This window comes from Cebidichthys violaceus, unplaced genomic scaffold (genome assembly GCF_023349555.1).
Source record: "Cebidichthys violaceus isolate CVI_PGR_0920_01 unplaced genomic scaffold, fCebVio1.0.p SCAF_75, whole genome shotgun sequence".
Lineage (NCBI taxonomy): Eukaryota > Metazoa > Chordata > Actinopteri > Perciformes > Stichaeidae > Cebidichthys > Cebidichthys violaceus.
This window is the reverse complement of record NW_027176959.1, coordinates 522,488-540,813: the sequence shown is the minus strand read 5'-3', so window position 1 is coordinate 540,813 and position 18,326 is coordinate 522,488. Positions and strand designations below refer to the sequence as shown.

Genomic DNA, 18,326 nt, shown 5'->3' with positions numbered 1-18,326 from the left:
AGGATCGTTGAAAGCATGGCTGTTAGAGTGGAACGCCCATTACCCAGCCCAGGCACCCCCAAAAACTGTAATTGTGTACCATGATTGTTGTGGGCTCTGGGCGCCAAATCAGCCTCAGCTCTTTAGGGTTCTAAATAAAAACCTTGGAATATAAATGGGTTCTCAGTTGAACTCCCTCTGTAGGTTCTAAATGAAACACTTGTCCATTAAAAATTAAATCAATAGAACAAAAAATTAAATAAAGTGTTTTGTCTTGTGTATGTTTGTTTATTGATATAGTTATGTTTTATGTTTCTTGAAAATCAAATAAACTAAATTAAATTAAACAAACCTCGGCACAATAACACAAGCTGGTCTTACTTATCTCAACAACATTGACACATTTTGAGAGTCTTTCCACTTTATTTGATCTACAGGTACTTGATTTCAGAAGCAGCATCTTCACAGAAAATGTTTAATAAATGAGGGAAAAAACGCCTTTACAGAAACTGAGAAACTCCCTTTTTAGCCATCACTTAAAAAATGATTAAGACAGCATGCAAAATACAAGAAAACCAATGCAAAGTTACCATTAAATTAAAATGGCACAAAAGAACCTTACCACAAGGAGAACACGTTACATACACAGTGCTTTGCTCCCTTGTGACACATTTAAATCAGTGTTCGTTAAGTGCAAATAAGTACGTGTCAATAAACATTCATTAAAAGTAAATGCATGTCGTGGTTGTAAACAATAATCATCGATTTAAGTTGGCATGTCAGTGAACAATAAATAAAATGTACAGTACCCTTTAGTCCTGAAACACATCCCTCCTCCATTGAGCAGTGCCTATAATAAGATATTCTGAATAACCATTTTCCTTTTTTCAAAAAGGTGAATGAAGAACAGCTGGTTTGTAGATATGCCCTTGTCTCGTTCAGAATAAAAAAAAAAAAAAAAAGAGTGACTACCCTCTCACACATGTCTTCAATGTCAGTGCACTGACAGTGTCCGAGTCTGAAAACATTATATAAAATATTAGCAACTTTCTAAGCTGCCTGCGTACAACCCTACAAAGCTAAATCATATACTTGGTCAAAATCAGACTTTTTCCATTTCTTACCTTTCTATAAAAATGATCGTACCCATGAAATGCGTATTTTTTCAAAATTCACTTTAGCTACAGCTACTGTACCCAGATACTGTGCTCAGAAAAACTAGCTTAGCATAGTAGCCATACCTGCCGTCTCTGCGGTTAAACTACATGTTTATCACTTATTTACAGGTGTTTTAGTTGATTTATTAAACTAGCTCATCGGTGACAGCTGAAGAAGAATCAATCACGTTTTTTTGCTTGTAGATGTGTTTTCCCTGCACTGGCTAATAATGGCTAAAATCAGCATCATAAAAAAGGTTGTAGGATTCATAAATCTTTTACACAATTCGGCTAAGAGCCTTTATACTTCAAACCCTCTTGTCTTAGCTCCACTGATTCTGTAGTTACTGCTCTCCGCCTTTAGAGACTATACAGAAACATTCAAAATGGCTGCCAGTTTAAAAGATAATTCTGCATGTCAAGAAAGTTGCATTTGGTCGTAAAACTGTTGGAGTATGACACTGTGAAAATATGCAATTACAAAGACTACACACCCAAACGACGCGTAAATGACGTCTCTCAGTTAAGCTACGATGTCGGTGTGTTTTGTACCAGGATGTACTCGCACCAACGATGGGTCTCGCTCATTCTTTTGCTTTCCGGCAGAAAAAAAAAGAGTCGCATTATACACACACTATATAAAATATCAACAACTACTTAGCTAAAACACATCAGGAAAGATAACCTACATTTGTGCATGAATATAGCTAAGTTACAGAGCTAGCTAGCTACAGCGGCTCGCTAGCTAGCTAGCCAGATAGCCAGCCAAGGTAACGACCGTGTTGGTGACGCGCATTGTGCGAAATCAGAGATGTGGTTTCACACAAAACTAAACGACACTACGACAAATCTACGAAAAACTGCAACTTTCTTGACGTGCAAAATTATATTTTGAATTGACAAACATCAGATGTGTAATTCATGTCACAATTCAAGTGGGCTCAAAAAAATATTTGTCTCTTGCCGTTGACTATGGTACATATTTTTTTCCAAAATAAGGTCCCACGGGGGACACCGGAATAAGCGGGACTTCGCCTCTCTATGGGGCCGCATCGTCTAGCACAACGTGCTCCTTGGCGTCGTTTGAATCCTGGATTTCTGGAGAAATGTTATTGTGCAGCGCGGCACTCTGCAGTCGAACAGTGAGAAGGCTCCGTCTCGCAGCGCATTGCTCACAGCAGACTCAGTTCATACATATTGATGACGAACTGGTTGGCTGCAGGGCTCGTCCTTTCTTGTGTAAAAATAATGAAAAACGGGGAGTGGAGGAAGAGCCTCGACTGAAAACGTTACAGGAGCTAATGCGTACGCTGCGGTTAATGTCCCCTCTGTTTTTCAGCTTGCCTCTCCCTCTATTGAGTCCATTGTACATTTACTATGTCAAGTCAGAGGAAATATACGCATTTACAAAATCAAAAAGGCAAAAATTCAAAAAGAAAATCTTCTAACATAGGTAGCCATGTGGACACAGCGCATCATTCAAGTGAAAATGCGCATCCATTTTACTTAGCGATGAATACGTTTACTGGCATTACGCGTCTGCTGGTCGTCAAAGCCCCAACAAACTGACATGTCAAAAAGAGACAATAAAATATTCATACGGTGCAAAAAGCCCAAGCAGGTAATGGGGCTCTGTTTGAGTACAACTCTAAAAGTCTAACAGAGGACGACGTGGTCCAAGGTCAGTCTGTTCAAGGCTATATAGTACACACACACTCATACACTGCTTACTCCCTCTGTGCATCCTCCTCCTCCTCCTCACCACTCACAGCAGCAGGGGAAGGAGCACGACGACCCCTCGGGCCCACGGAACTTGCCAGAGCTGGGCGTGTCCATGCACTCTGCAATGAAGGCGTGCAGATCGCTGACTCGCACCTGCTCCTGCGTTTGTGCCTGTGGGACGACAACGTGAAGCTGAATGTTTCCGACATACCAATCTCAGCACTGATTCACAGCAGTGTTCAAAAAAACAAAATAAAAAAGGGTTAAGAAACGAGAGCGTAACCCAGCGGAACCGTACCATAATGGTGTCGTAGGCTCCGGTGATGAGCGCGATGAAGAGGGACAGCACCATGTAGATGAAGAGGGAGATGAAGGTGTAAAGGTAGACCTGGCTGAAGATCCACACCAGCGTGCCGCTCCTCTCCATCTCGTGGAACGTCACGAACATGTCGTCCCCGTTGATCAGAGAGAACAGGCACTCCGACACCGTGGACAGGGAGCGGAACTGTGCACGGACAACACAAACGCAGTGTTTGCATGAGGAAAGTACAGGCAGGTGAGAGGACAACGCTTTTCTGTTAGAGGAAACGTTCCAATATTTTTTTGAGGAGATGGGTATCACTTCCATAAAATGGAGTGGTATCAATCTTCTCACCTCACACTTTGGCAAACAGCAAAAAAGGTGTATTTCCCAAACATACATATAAAGAGGACTAATACTACTCAGCCTGTGTATATATATATATATATATATATATATATATATATATATATATATATATATATATATATATATATATATATATATATATATATATATACACACACATATACATACATACATACATACATATATATATATATATATACACATACATATATATATATATATATATATATATATATACATATATATATATATATATATACATATATATATATATACATACATACATATACATATGTATGTATGTATATATATATATACATACATATACATATACATATATATATATATATACATATACATATATATATACATATACATATATATATATAGACATATATATATATATATACATATACATATATATATACATATACATATATATATATATATACACATACATACATATACATATATATATACATATATATATATACATATACATATATATATACATATACATATATATATAGACATATATATATATACATATACATATATATATACATATACATATATATATATATACATATACATATATATACACATATATATATATACATATACATATATATATATATATGTATGTGTATATACATACATACATACATACATACATACATATATGTATGATGTCATCGGGGTTATCTTGGGCTTGAAACTTTTAAGTTTCACATGTAGATTGACCAACAATAGGCGCAAAAGTCAGGCTATCTGGGCCTAGCGGTCTCTCGTGAGTTACCCGACTTCATGGAAGTGCAATACTAAAATCACTGGAGCGCCCCTTTAATTTCTTAGAAATGCCTCAAACCACCAATTTTGACGTCATTCTTCGTGAAATTCAACTTTTGCAAATATTTCTGCAGGGCTGTGAATTTGTTCAGATTCAAATCTTGTATTTGTTCATTTGTGCCTATGTGAAGTTTGATCTATTAGCTGCTTTATGTAAGGTTTTTAGAAATTGCTCTCTTTCCGCCAGACCACATTACACCGAGCAAAAACAATCTATCCACCGAATGTTGTCATGATTCATATTTAATGAATGTCAATTTTCTTCTCATTAATTATACACAGCTGCGAAGATGATACACGCTGGAGGGCCTTTTATGATAATTAGGCTGTTGAGACTGACTGTCCGGATGACTCATGCCTGCTCATTCCTGGTTAGAGACACTGCTGTGTGTGCGCGTGTGTGTGTGTGTGTGTGTGTGTGTGTGTGTGTGTGTGTGTGTGTGTGTGTGTGTGTGTGTGTGTGTGTGTGTGTGTGTGTGTGTGTGTGTGTGTGGTACCTTGGTGTGATAGGGCCCCAGCACAATCCAGCCACAGAAGCAGTATCCCATGTAAATGGCAGCTGCACAGCAGCAGAAGCGGATCACGTTAGGAAACGCAGCTCTCAGAGTCACGATCAAGATCTGTGAGACGCAGAGTGAGTGAGTGAATGAATGAATGAATGAATGAATGAATGAATGAATGAGTGAAATATGTTTACCCTTCAGGGAAAAGAAGATGAGCTTTATGTCATGCGTGCGTTTCTTTCACCTACATTGTATTTCTGAAAGAAGCTGAGGTAACGGATGACTCCCACCCACACCAGCAGAGTGGAGGTGCCCAGCAGGATCCCGCACATGTCATATGACGACAAATTCTGCATCACAAACAGCGACGTCATTTATTACCAGAAACTCAGCAAAAACAAAGGAAAATCTTTTTTTTTTTTCTTTTTTTTTTTAATATGTGACAATTTAACACATTACCTTGGACTCGATCCCAATTTTGATGAAGCTGCCGATGATGGTGAACATGTCGCTGACGATGAGCAGAATGTACCAGCCGTTGATGAACTCCAGTCTCTCTCCCCAGCTCACGCTGCGGCCGAGGCTGCGTTTGAAAAACTGTACGTACTCCTGGTGAGGGAGATGGAAGGGGAACGGCAGTTAAGTCGAGGTAAGGTCACAAAACCGCTCGCTTAGGTTTTTGAAAAGCATCGAGCTTGGGCTTAAAATAAGTACGTAAACAAAGTAAAACAACAAAGTAAAAGCTAAGCAACGTAACATAAGTACAGAAAACGCTCCACAAACATCACTAACGTAACTTCTAAATAACTCAACTACACTGTGGGACGCTGGTTGAAGGTCCTGTGTTTGTTTGACCCATCCAGATCTCCTCCCAAAGCCTGGAGTACTCCTTCTCACTTTTTATACTGCGTTACTAGCTCTGAGCGTAGCAAATGTACGCGTAAAATGACAAGAAATGACGTCGTTATCGCGCGCTAAATTTGTAATGTCGTCCGAACGCATCATTTGTCAAGACCGGGCTGAATTGCTAGACTGCCGCCTCGTCGCCTTCTTGTGATCAAATACAATCATACCGTATAGAACTCCAGCATTGAGAAATGTCTTCATATCTAAAACGGTTGCGCCTGTGTTGTTTGCACGATACACATTCCTGCCGAAGGTCTCACCGTATTACAGCAAGATCAACACCAAGAAACAGAGAAAGGAAAAGAAAGGAAAGAAGACTGTGCCACTAAGTCAACGTGGAGGTATACAACGTTGGTTTCCAAATGTTGATTTCATGTTTCTGAGGAAGGAAAATCATTTAAAATGTTGGGGTTTTTTTTAAAGAAAACTCCACCGAGCATCTTTAATTTCTGTGTGCACAGTGCAACTGGATTTAGAAAAGTGTATGTAAATGGTATGTAGAAGATCTGTCATGGTTCATTTAGTTAAAAACCTATTTTGATGGCGGAATAGAAGATGGAGGATGATAGAGGATGAGTTGAGGAGCCTTGTAGCCCGAGGAGAGGAGCTGCTCGGTGGTCTGTTGGTACTTCTCTATATTCTAACAGGCTGTTGTCGGGGTGAGTATCGCCTTATCGTCCTCCGGTCCCCGCGCCGGCACCTCACCTCGCCGATACCTCCGACGCTCCGTAGATGGGCGTAAAACGGTATTTTTTTTTTTTCACACCATAAACACACAAAAAAACGCTCGGTCCGCTTTCTCACGTGTTGCAGGACGATGCCTCTGAGGATGGAGCGCCCGCACAGCAGCAGGGACAGCAGGCAGACGAACGCCACCAGCACATCGAGGAACTCCCGGGCGTAGCTCTCCGCTGACAGAAGAGGAGGAGAATGAGAGGGATCAGAAAAAAAAAAAAAAAGAGGCAAATTTCAGATAAAACAGTCGAGTATTAGGAGAGAGACGAGCGTCGGCTCACCGTGTCCAGACACGTTGGGGTCTTTGCACTCCTTTATGGAGGCCTGGTTCTGGAGATGGATCTTAACTTTGCCACTGTGCGCCTTGTTATCCATGACGATCTGACAGCAAACGAGAACCAGAGTAAGTATGCAGCCTGCGGGAGTGTTTCCACAGCTCCATCGGTTTCTCTCAACGTGCATCTCTTAAGTCTTTCCTGATTTGAATGCACGAGTTGCACATTGCTATCCGTGCAGCGCTGCGCTACTTAAATAGGAACAATAGAAGAGACGGCGCACCGTGATGGCAAAGGTGTAGCAGTCAGGGATTTCGTTGTTTATGATCGTCTGAATGTTGATGGCCTTCAGCTGGAAGTCAACGGTGACGTTGATCAGCCTGGACACCAATATGTGACAGAATAGTTAACACCATAAAAAGGACAAAAATACAAATTAAATTCATTTCTAATGTTGAAAAAAACATCTTACTTGTAAAATTTGAGAGTGAAATTCCTGTAGTCACTGTCTTCTGGAGCCAAACTGTCAGTCAGTGGATTCAGTCCAATGCATTCTGGGAAAAAAAATGAAAATAACATTAGAGGAACTATAAAAATACCACATGGGGAATTCTTTAAACCATCTCTTTTTCCACATCACGTGAAGCACGGACCACACTTCCTCATAGCATTTCAAACGCGGCATCGTCCCCCTTGGAGATTTTATTACTTCTCTGCCAAATCAGCAGCTGTATGCAAATAACTCCTTTCCCAAGGCAGGGACACGGCCTGTTGATTCTGAAGTATGTGGAAAAAGAAAAAAGCCTTGGTGTTGCGGGGAAGGGGGGGGCTTTTAAAGTAGGGCACAGTTGCAGGGCAACCTCTCGCCATGTGGAGCACAATGACTCACTGACACAGTCATTTCCTTGAGGGCCAAGAAAACACTGGAACCGAGTAAATAACAAGGCTGCCGGTTACCCAGAGACGAACTTCACGAACGCCGAAGAGAGAAAATCGGAGAGATGAGGGCCGTCGCCTACCGGTGTCGACGTGGGGATCGATGTCGAAGGTGTCGTTGACGGGGTCGATGGTGGCCCCCCTGTAGTACCTCTGGCAGAGGGAGAGCGCGCTCCCTTTCACGCCGACGCCCAACACGTATGCATACCGGCCCAGCGAGATCTGAGGGAGAGCCATGTACTGAAGGGGAAAAGACAAGCAGAGAATCAATCCTCAACATAAGGCATATTAATACAAAAAAAAAGAGCAGCTCATAACGGTGCTCTTCTCGGGTATCATATCTGAACCAAATGTTAAAGAGTCCATTCACCAAAATAAAAAAATAAATAAAAAAACATGTTTCTTCCTCATCCCTTGTGGTAGTAATAGTTTTCATTTGATATCCTCCCCATCCACCACAATGCAGTGGTAGTGAAGTTCTTCTGTGGTGCCCACAGTGTAGCTAAATCACATTTAAAGGAGAGGTATGTAGGGTTTAGTGACATCTAGTGGTGAGGTTGCAGATTGCAAACAACTGAATACTCCTCCGTTCACCCCTCCCTTTAAAGAACTATGGAGACCTTGAGGTAACGTAAAATCATGAACGGCCCTCTCTCGTCAGTTCTGGGCTGCTGTTATTTTCTTTTTGTATTTTGGGTGAATATCCGCCCTTTCAAAAGGCAGCACACGGATCACTCATTACAGTTATCGTTACCTGCTCTACGGCGAAGTGGATGCGGCTGTACAGCTCCTCCTGCGTGTGGACGGCCTGCGGAGCGCCGTCCTGGTAACCCTTCAGGAAAAGGTGCTTGAACGCGGCCGTGTTCTCCTCTTTGAACGTCACCACCATCTGGTTGCTCAGCCCGAACAGCACCAGCTAAGACGCAGAGGCAGGGAAACGGAACAGCAGTTGTGACATAACTGATCAAATTAACTCATCATGTTCTGATGGAATCAAATCACGGCGCAAAGATCTATCCACCTGCACGGTCACGATGATGATCTTGAGCAGCTGCAGGCCCAGTTTGAAAGGCTTGCGTCCTTTGGCGTGATACTTGTCGCAAGGGCTCATGAAGAAGTACTTGAGCTTCCTCCTCAGGGCCTCCTCCTCTTCCTCCTGCTTGTGAGGGGCCTCGGAGCCCTCCAGAGCAGTGGGACGGGGGCTCCCATAGCTGGCCGCGGAGGAGAGGAGCCTGTCCTTCTCTGGGGAACACAGATCATGATCGGCGTTAACGGAATACTGAAGGGGCGCTCGAGTGATCTGGTGTAGCACTTTCATAAAGTGTGTGTGTGTGTGTGTGTGTGTGTGTGTGTGTGTGTGTGTGTGTGTGTGTGTGTGTGTGGGGGGGGGGGGGGGGGGGGGGGGTCACAAGAGACCAGATTGAAGCAGAAGAGGCCGACAGATCGTGACTTTTGGTCCCCGGTATGAATCAAGCTCAAAAAACATTTCCTGTAATCAGCAACATTTATTTCAATTTATAAACCATTTTCTGATCGGCAGAAAATCAATCTGCAACTATTTTGATGAAGCACAAATGTCAACATTTACTGCTTTTTTTTAATCTTAAATTTTAGGACCCTGAATAGCTTGTAGTTTTTTTTAGGAAGTTGTGACTAAAAACAATAAATCGTTTAAATAATCCGTCTCCTGCGTGCCCACTTCTTTCATATTTTTAGGTTTCAAGATGATGACATCATCGGGGTTGTTGTTTTTTTTTCCCAAGCTGCCTCCCTCCAGTCAGTAAACAGTGCGCAACCGTCTTAACGGGCTGGCAAGTATATGTTCCTCGCGACAAACCGGTGGACTCACTTGTGTCTCATTGTGTGAATGGCACGACCTTGAGTGTGTCGCTTTAACCGGGACCTGCTCGGTACAAAGTGATGCAGCAGGAGGACCTATTTAACGGTTACATGAAACATTTCCTCTGCAAAGACCCGAACTCTCCGTCACATCTTGGCGCAAACGACGCCACGGGGATAAAAAGGACACGTGGGCATTTTTGCAGCACTAAAAAAAAAAGAAAAAAAGAAACACGGACAAACTGGCGCCACGACGCCAGAGAAGAGAAAGGTGTTCAGACAGACCTGTGGCCCCGTCGTGGATGCAGGTGTAGCTCGGAGATGCCATGGTGGTGTCGACGGTCACGCGGGGGAGACGGAGGAGGACATCATCGATCAGCGAGAGAATTCATAGACAGAACATTTAAGCGTGTCGGAGTTCATCACGCCTGAAAAAAGGATGCTCGCCGTCGCAGTGTTTGGATGACAGATAAGGTAAACAGACCGCAGCTTCCTGGTAACCACGTGACTCCGCCACGTGACGTCTGCGCTGAAGCCTCTTGGAAAAAAAAACAAACATGACGCGCTCTCTCCATCCGTCCTGTCAAACTTTGCAGGCAGATACCATGTTAACGTACGTTACAGATTTGAGTGGTAATGACTACAGACTCGCGCGCCGCTTCGTATTTTCATGTTATTACAGTTTTATTCACGGTACACACACAAATACACAATAAGCAGAAGCAAGCATTACGAGCAGGGCCGCAGACAGGCTTGTAGACGAGCTGAGGTCATGACCCCCCCCCCCCCCCCTCACCTGAAACTAGCTCGACATTTTGGGAAATACACTTTTCTTTGTTGCAGAGAGTGAGAGGAAGAGATTGATACCACTCATGCCTGTAGGATAAAGACAGCTAGCAGCCGTTTAGCTTAGCTTAGCTTAGCATAGAGTGGAAACAGCTAGGGCACACATCCCCCAACAAATCCAAACGTGACAAGATGTCACATTTTAATTAGTGAGCCTTTGAGGTGATGGTGGGCTGATTTTGTTACCCGAGGACAGAACCAGGCTAGCCGTTTCCAGTCCTTGTGCTAAGCTAAGCTAACTGGCCGCAGCTTCAGACTGTACAGAAACCAAAGTAGTATCAATCTTCTCATCTAACATGCACGACTTCTTAGGACATACAAATAAGTTTATTACCAAAATGTCAAATGTCCTCTTTTTTTTTTTTTTTTTTTAAGGACAGTATAGAGACAGACAGGAAATGGGAGGAGACAGAGCGGTATGTCGTGCAGCAAAAACATTCTGGTAACTTGGTAATGTATTGTCTAAAGATATTGTAGCCAGCTTATAAAACACCATGTGCACGTTTTGTTTTTAGTTTAACAATGTAAACTCCCCTGTGTTGATAATAACCCCAAAGTCACACATACGTGCACACACAAAATAAAATAACATATTAAAGTAAAGATGGTGAAGACATGACCTCAGGTTCGTCAATGCTAGCTACGGCCCCGATTATGAATCTATTTTACAGATGAAACACGCAGCTGTTAAACTGGAATGAAAAAACAACAACTTTGAGACATAATCTTGAGTCTGGACCTCCGTCTGTTAAATAAAGTATTTTGTATTTTGTGTTGTGATACTAACTTTTATAAACATTATATAAATCAGGGACTCTAATTATTTGGCCTCCATTCAGTTGGTTCACTTTGATGCTATGAGGCAAATGCTGCAAATGACTTTCATCATCAAATCATCTGTGGAGTATTTCTTCCGATTCATTGTGAAGTTATTTTATGATGACGTCACAATATTCCCATTTTAAGGAATCATCTGTGATGTAAAAATGTGACATGAAACTAACTAAATAAAAAGTGATCTTGAGTAAACAATTTTGTGTCACTTCATGAGATGATCCCCCAAAAAATAAAAAAACAATCGTGGAGGATTGAACCAACTAGTTGTCTTCTCTAGCCGTGGCTCAGTGTGGTGCAGTCATCCATCCGTAAAGTCCCTCCCGTCTCATAAAGTCACCACAAGGAAATTCAGTCAAGAACAAACACCAGTCTGGACCTGGATGATTTAACTTCATCCTGTATTGATCAACATAACCCCCCCGCTCTCTCCAGTCTTCCTTATCTGCCGTCCAGAGCCTTGTCCCTGGCTATGACGGACTCGTTGAACTTGATCATCAGCGTGGTGCCCTTGTGCCAGTGGGCGGTCACCTTGGCGGGGAAGCCGCTGTGCGTGAGGATGGCCTCCACGACGCCCGCCGTGAAGGCGGCGCAGTTCAAGCTGCTGTTCTCCTTGGGCACGGAGATGTACGCGTTGATGAGCGGCTCCTTTTCTATGATGTAGTAAGTCTTGTCGTCGTCGTTGGCCTGCTCCAGCTTGTCGGCCTCCTTCCCAAACAAAGACTTCCAGACATTAACCTAAAAACAAACAAAAAACAGTTAGTTTAAAAGTTACTCGACTGTAAACCCATGGGCGGTGTTCTCCGTTTGCTTGCCTTGATGAAGAGCAGCATGTTCAGCACTTTGGTCTCCCTCTTGCCGTTCTTCTCCCTCAGCACCAGCACGTCCAGCAGGCTGGCTCCGACGCTCTGGCCCATGTCGGCGAGGCGCGTCTGCAGCTCCGACACCGAGTACACGCGGCTCTGACAGTACTGGACCATCTCGGAGAACAGGAGGGCGAACGCGCTCACGCTGACCTCGGTCTTGGGCCGGGTTAGGGGTCGCTCCAAGATGTTGGATTTGCCCCGAGTGAACCGCGTGTCCATTTTGCTGTCGGTGGGTGACGGCGGTCCACGGCCACAGGTCGGTATCTAGCGACACACATACGCAGGTCATTCATAACCAGTCAGTGTAGTTAGCTACAGGGAAGAACTGGATACATGTGGGCTTAGTTTTTAATTGAGCCAAGAGCCTTTCTGTTGATTATCGACTTTTTCTGGATTAAAACATGACCTCTAGCAAATATTTACGAGTATTGGCAGAATAATCTGCACAGTATGACCAATGGTAAAGACTCCCAACTGTAATCAACACGAGCCAGATTATGAATAAAAGCAGGCGTCACATTTAACACAACAGCCATCACGTGGGGAAAAACTCCTTCATACAGATATCAGATCTGTAGTTTTGACAATATTTTTTTTTGCAGGCTACCTAAACTGAATAGGGCTGCTGCAATTTACCAATATTCCATTCTTTATTAATCAAATGTGATGATCTCTTTCAGATAAATGAATGGGCTGTAATAGCGTAATAGTCTCCAAGATGTCAAGAAGTGTCGTTTTGATCAACTAATCAATTACCTCACTAATTTACCATAAAGACATTACAATAACCACACATCACTTCCCCCATGGTGGTTTCATCCACTCACTGGAATGAGAGGAAAAGTGTGTAGCTCGTTCTTATCAAGAGTTCTCCCATCGCAACAAATACAAGCGACACATTATTTAACCTTTAGTCTGAACTACCCGCTGTGATCCACTAATGCCCCGTTTAAGCCCCGCAAACGCAACAAACAGCTGATCACCAATAACGTTAGCTGTTAGCTATCTTAGCCAAAACATGCTAGCTGGTACTTCCTGTTGAAATAACTGCACGCGAGCCCTTCCAACAGAGGACACACACACACACACACACACACACACGTTTTAAAAAACACAAACATGGAGTAGATAACTTGTTGTAAATAATACTTATTTCTTTAAAGACACACGAACCTTGTTGCGGAATAGACGAGCGACTGTACAGTAGCTTCCGTCTTCTTCTTCTTTTACTTTCTGAATGGTCTCAAACTGCAACCAGGATGTAAATTACACTCCGCCTCCTAGTGTACGGGAGCGTCACTGCGCAAACAAAGACTAACTTTACTGTGGAGTGAAAATATACACAGTGTATGTTTAGGCTACAGTGTATGTAAAACAGTTAAATAAAACAGTAGTTTGTATATTTTTGTTGTATGTGTAATTCATTTCTAACTATTCACAAGCTCCACCCATGTCTTATAATGACCTCATGCACCTACATTTTATTTATGCTTTGGCTGTTTAATTGACAGGGTGTCCATTGATCATTGGTCTCCTTTATCTCTTGTCCCTGGCAGAAATGTCAAAGTCCGTCTAAAATAAAACGTAAACTAGCACGTCTTTATATAATCACAATAGTATGTGTATGTGCGTACAAACGGTCTACTTTTTTATTTTTCCTCTAGAAGCTGAATAAAGGTCATGCTCCCTCATCATGTAAACCCATTGCATTTTAATGAAGCGGAGCAATTTTGAGTGCTGGAGTTGTCGCATACAAAAAAAAACCAAAAAACAAACGCGTCTCCTTTATTGGCAGCATTTATATACGGTGCGTTTGCTTGATGAGCATCACTGTTCGCTCCGAACAAATCTGGCTGAGCCGAGACGTGACACCCACGCTGGCATCTGAGCGCCAACGTTTCTACGTTATTTACAAAATAATCATTTACAGACCGTTATCACAGCGGGTGTTGTGACTATTAAAGCAAACAGTTATTAATGACGACGAGTCATTTCAGTCCCTTTGTGAACATCACCTTATCTTTCTTGTTCCGCCTTCTAAAAGGTCTTTACTATTACAGATTACAGTAATTACACATGTATATCTTTAACCTTTGTTATTTGCATCCCGGACCTTCCGCAATGTATTTTGCGGTTCACCCGGAGACTACGACCACTTCCTGTTCTCGTCATCGCATGCTGCAGCCTAAACACCGTGTCCCTGTGTCTTTTGGTCTCAACAGTTGTTGTGCGATTCTTCATCTCTGCCTTTTCACGACAAACCTTTAACAAAATAAAATAAATCAACACTGAATAAAAAGCAGCATATGCAGATATATTTTCTGTCACTGCTGCTCGGCACACATGTGATTTGTGGTTGTGGGACTTCCTCAGTTTTGCAGCTCGGCCTTTTCTTCTTCTTTTTTTTTTTTTTAACATCAAACCAGAACATGCTTATTGCCTCAGAGAGGACTACCGCTGATTTGTACAGCAGAGAGGAGTGTTGCCGCCTGCTGGTTTTATTCCCATAAGTTAGTTTTTTTTCACAAGCACTAGCCGCATTAACGGCAACCGATGTGACCAAAATTGATTACAGAACTTGTGAATTTCTCCAAAATGCCCGTGTCCGTCACGCCGACGGCATACGTGGGAAAACCTTGAGCGGGGAAAAAAAAAAAGGACGTGATCGACTGTGACCGCAGGTGTCAGATTCCCACATTGCTCAGTGGGCCGCGCCGACGGGCGGAACGCAGGCGTATCTGCAGTAAGTCAACAGTTGCATAACCGCCCACTTTATTATGCACGTGAAATTGTATAAATGACAAGAGGCAACAAAGGGGAGCAGACATTTGGAGCCGCTCACACCTCAGGATGGATGTAGGCGGCTGGAAACCCGCCCTGGCTCTTGTTGTGGTGTTGCTCAGCACGTATGCAGAAGGTAATGGATGTCCACACTAGTTTATTCATGTTTCAGCTGAGATTCTTTACAATTTATGTGCTTTGACAACTTTTACCCTCACTTACTTTGATGCTGTCAGACATGACCCACAGCTAACATGGTCCATGTATGAGCTCATGTAGAACTAGAGACGAGGGTTTTCATCTGTTTTCTGTCCTTGTCCCTCAGCTACGTCTTCCCTGCACATGGATGACTTCATCGAGGCGGTGAGGCGGGTGGAGGACGGTGACCCCGGGTCAGACCCGTTAGCTGTGTTGAGGAGGCTGCGCGGGGCCGCCGGCCTCAACGACGCCTTCATTCGGCACTTCCTTGGCGCCGCTGACTCCGGCGGCCCCGAATTGGACGCGAGCCTCTCGGGTTACCTCAGCAAGGCCGTGCACCACAGGGTGACGGAGGACGCCAAGGAGGAAGGCGTGGTCCTGACGCCCGACGGCACCACCGTTGCCCTCGCGCCCCTCCTCCTGGGCGTCGAGGCCGGTCTCCTCGCCAAGACGGCGGGCCGCGTGCGGGGCCTGTACCAGCTCACTCTGGCCAAAGACCTGCACCGCTCTCCTCTCCTGGGACCCGACGGCTGCTGGGACAACGTCACCTCCCCTCGAGTCTTCACCCTGCTCAGCAGCAGCCCCTCTGCGCTCACCGCCACTCGGGTCAACGGCGGCATGGACGGCGCGGTTCTAGGGATGGAGGTCTCCGACAAAGGCGCGCGCCCTCTGGCGCTCAGCGGCCTGCTGACGGAGTACTACTGCCGCCCGCTGGAGAGCAAAGGACTGGACGCCGCCCCGCGCCTGGTCAGCCGGCGCCGCAGGGAGAACTTCAGGGGGCTGGCTGCCCCTCCGGTGCTGGCCAGACAGGTGGTGAAAGCGGTAGAGCTGCAGAGGAGACTGACGGGGCGCTCGAAGCTGGAGGTGAAGGAGAAGAAGCAGCTGGTGGCTTTGGTGAAGGAGGGAATGAAAGAGTTCGTCCACAAGTACATCGGTGAGTGAAAGAATTCTGAAAGCAATGGTTTCCCAAAAGGATTGCCATCCTGTAATTTACGCTCGCTAACCGGCCACACATTCTCGACCTCTCCTTCAGATTGCCCGCCCGTCATACCTCGCTGCATGTGGGGCGCCGAGCCGTACAGAGGAACCCCCACCAACCTGTCTCTGCCTCTGTCCTTCCTGTACATCCACCACACTCACACGCCGAGCCAGCCCTGCCTGACCTTCCAGCAGTGCGCCGAGGACATGCGCTCCATGCAGCGCTTCCACCAGGAGGACAGAGGCTGGGACGACATCGGATACAGGTACGGTCTTGTGTCAAATGCGTGCGAAACTTAACTCACAAAAAGGTCTGACTTTACCTCCCGTGTTCCTTTCAAAAAAAGCTTTGTCGCAGGCTCCGACGGGTACATCTACGAGGGCCGAGGCTGGCTCCGGCAAGGCGCCCACACCCTGGGGCACAACTCCGTGGGCTACGGGGTTTCCTTCATCGGGGACTACGTCGCCAGGCTGCCCTCCCAGCACTCCATGGAGCTGGTGAGGGACAAGCTGGCGTCCTGCGCCGTCGGCGGCGGGAGACTGGTCGCCGACTTCGTCCTGCAGGGCCACAGACAGGTGGTGAGCACTTCCTGTCCCGGCGACGCGCTCTACGCTGAGATCAGAGGCTGGGAACACTTCGGGGTATGTACTAGAGGGGGGGGGGCGCAAGGGGGAGAGCTGGTCAGCTGACCTCCGACAGGAAACACATCTGGAATATCCAGAACGAGAACTCCTGCTTCGAATTGCCCATAGTGCCCTGACGCCAAGAGTCGGCGGCCTTTTTTTTTTTTTTCATCGGGGCGTGGCGTCCCTTGTTATGTCTCCTGATCCTCCCTTTTGGACATGTCAGGACAGACGGGGCAAGTCTAATTAACACCTTGGTATTTCGCACATCTGTTGGTTCTAAGTGTTGCTGGCATATAGTTCTCCTTTTCGTGTTGTTGCGGCACGGGTATGTGTAAGTCCTGCACTTAAGTATGACGTTGAGGTACTTGTACTTTACTTGAAAATGGAAATATTGTACTTTTTCCTGTATTTATTGTAGCTACCTTCTGAACCTCTCCAGGGGGATTCATTCAAATTATTTTTTGAAGCTAATTCTATAATATTAGATTTAAAAAAAGCAAAGATGAGAGAAAACACGTGTCATCATTTTGTGGACCTGATCTTTGTTCCTAAGCGATCAGCTCACAATCGCTCAGATTTGTCTTGAGACCCTTTAAGGGGGCCTGAGCCTTAGGAAGAGAAGCTCTGGACTAAACTGTGTGTCAAGTAGTTTAAACTAGCTCCACGTCCACCAGCTGTAACAGTGACATGTTACATCATCAATGCACCAGTATTAACATTCTAATGATGTCATATATTATAAATATATCAGTCACAAGGGACATTTCCCTTCAGAATAAGTAAGTTTGATACTTTCAATTCATTTTGCTGATAATACTGTACTGCGATGCATTGCCACTTTTACTTTCACTTGTTTCATTCCCTATTTCCTTCCCTTTAGGAGGTCAAGAAAGGAAAATGATCTGCTTGGCAGGAGGGAGAGCCTCGAGGGAACCAAAAACTCACCACAATAAATATTGGTTTTATTCTTATGTCCTGATTGTTGCCGCTTTCTTTTGAACACTGTGTCGTGTGCTGCATGAACTCTGGTGTGATTATTGTGGTGAAAGTCAGTCAGGGAGAGTAACTCTGTACATTTACTCACTCTGTACTGAAGTTAACTTTTAAGTTTGGATTTTACTTGTTACGATTATATTCTACTTTATACTTAAACTCTGCTACAATTCAGTGGTAAATAGTGTACTTTTTTTACTCCACTACATATTTATTTGATAACTTTGGTTACTAGATTCATATTGTTAAAACAAAATGTAATCAACATGATGTAATACATATATCATATGTTATATTTTATTGGTCCCTGCAGGTAACTTCACAAGCTACCCAGCAGTATATAAAGTGACTAAAACCAGCCACATTAGTAATGTTTACACATTAATGCAGCAATAATTAAAATCCAATTTTGTATAACAACACATTATTCTGCATAATGAGCACTTTTACTTTATACTTTAAGTTTACTTGGACACTAATAATGTTTTATTTTTACTTAAGTACAAATGTTCAATGCTATACATTGACTTGTAACAAAGTATTGTCTATACCGTGGTATTAATGCTACTTTTAGAGTCGGTACTTGATGTAAAGTGTCCTTGATGGTACACACACAGTTCCACCTCGGGCCA

At 44.1% G+C, this 18,326-nt stretch overlaps 3 protein-coding genes across 3 annotated transcripts; 1 reads left to right on the top strand and 2 right to left on the bottom strand.

Annotated features, from left to right (window-relative positions):
* Nucleotides 1–378: 378 nt before the first annotated feature.
* Nucleotides 379–10,045, bottom strand: LOC137892088 (mucolipin-1-like). The gene is made up of 13 exons (XM_068737003.1): nt 9,857–10,045; nt 8,754–8,974; nt 8,487–8,648; nt 7,816–7,972; nt 7,269–7,350; nt 7,080–7,176; nt 6,803–6,902; nt 6,591–6,697; nt 5,340–5,489; nt 5,129–5,230; nt 4,875–4,997; nt 3,157–3,363; nt 379–3,029 (listed from the first exon to the last, which is right to left on the bottom strand). The coding sequence occupies exons 1-13, from the start codon at nt 9,897–9,899 to the stop codon at nt 2,895–2,897; spliced, it is 1,686 nt and encodes a 561-aa protein (XP_068593104.1). The 5' UTR covers nt 9,900–10,045; the 3' UTR covers nt 379–2,894.
* A 189-nt stretch (nt 10,046–10,234) lies between these two features.
* On the bottom strand, nt 10,235–13,389 carry trappc5 (trafficking protein particle complex subunit 5). Its single transcript, XM_068737004.1, has 3 exons — nt 13,291–13,389; nt 12,067–12,381; nt 10,235–11,989 (listed from the first exon to the last, which is right to left on the bottom strand). Exons 2-3 carry the CDS (start codon nt 12,334–12,336, stop codon nt 11,693–11,695), a joined length of 567 nt encoding a protein of 188 aa, XP_068593105.1. The 5' UTR covers nt 12,337–12,381; nt 13,291–13,389; the 3' UTR covers nt 10,235–11,692.
* Nucleotides 13,390–14,923: 1,534 nt separating this feature from the next.
* pglyrp6 (peptidoglycan recognition protein 6) lies at nt 14,924–17,672 on the top strand. Its single transcript, XM_068736998.1, has 5 exons — nt 14,924–15,034; nt 15,224–16,030; nt 16,130–16,340; nt 16,422–16,716; nt 17,582–17,672. The coding sequence occupies exons 1-5, from the start codon at nt 14,968–14,970 to the stop codon at nt 17,600–17,602; spliced, it is 1,401 nt and encodes a 466-aa protein (XP_068593099.1). The 5' UTR covers nt 14,924–14,967; the 3' UTR covers nt 17,603–17,672.
* Nucleotides 17,673–18,326: the final 654 nt, after the last annotated feature.

What these genes read in the sequence shown, in the direction of transcription:
- LOC137892088 (XM_068737003.1), bottom strand. Translation starts at nt 9,899, where the DNA reads ATGGCATCTCCGAGCTACACCTGCATCCACGACGGGGCCACAG. An exon ending in CATCCACGACGGGGCCACAG is followed by an intron (nt 8,975 to 9,856) that starts GTCTGTCTGAAC and finishes TGTGTTCCCCAG; the next exon opens with AGAAGGACAGGCTCCTCTCC. An exon ending in TGGGGCCCTATCACACCAAG is followed by an intron (nt 3,364 to 4,874) that starts GTACCACACACA and finishes GTCCGTGCACAG; the next exon opens with TTCCGCTCCCTGTCCACGGT.
- trappc5 (XM_068737004.1), bottom strand. Translation starts at nt 12,336, where the DNA reads ATGGACACGCGGTTCACTCGGGGCAAATCCAACATCTTGGAGCGACCC. An exon ending in ACATGCTGCTCTTCATCAAG is followed by an intron (nt 11,990 to 12,066) that starts GCAAGCAAACGG and finishes GTTTGTTTTTAG; the next exon opens with GTTAATGTCTGGAAGTCTTT.
- pglyrp6 (XM_068736998.1), top strand. Translation starts at nt 14,968, where the DNA reads ATGGATGTAGGCGGCTGGAAACCCGCCCTGGCTCTTGTTGTGGTGTTG. An exon ending in GCTCAGCACGTATGCAGAAG is followed by an intron (nt 15,035 to 15,223) that starts GTAATGGATGTC and finishes CTTGTCCCTCAG; the next exon opens with CTACGTCTTCCCTGCACATG. An exon ending in GAGGCTGGGAACACTTCGGG is followed by an intron (nt 16,717 to 17,581) that starts GTATGTACTAGA and finishes CCTTCCCTTTAG; the next exon opens with GAGGTCAAGAAAGGAAAATG.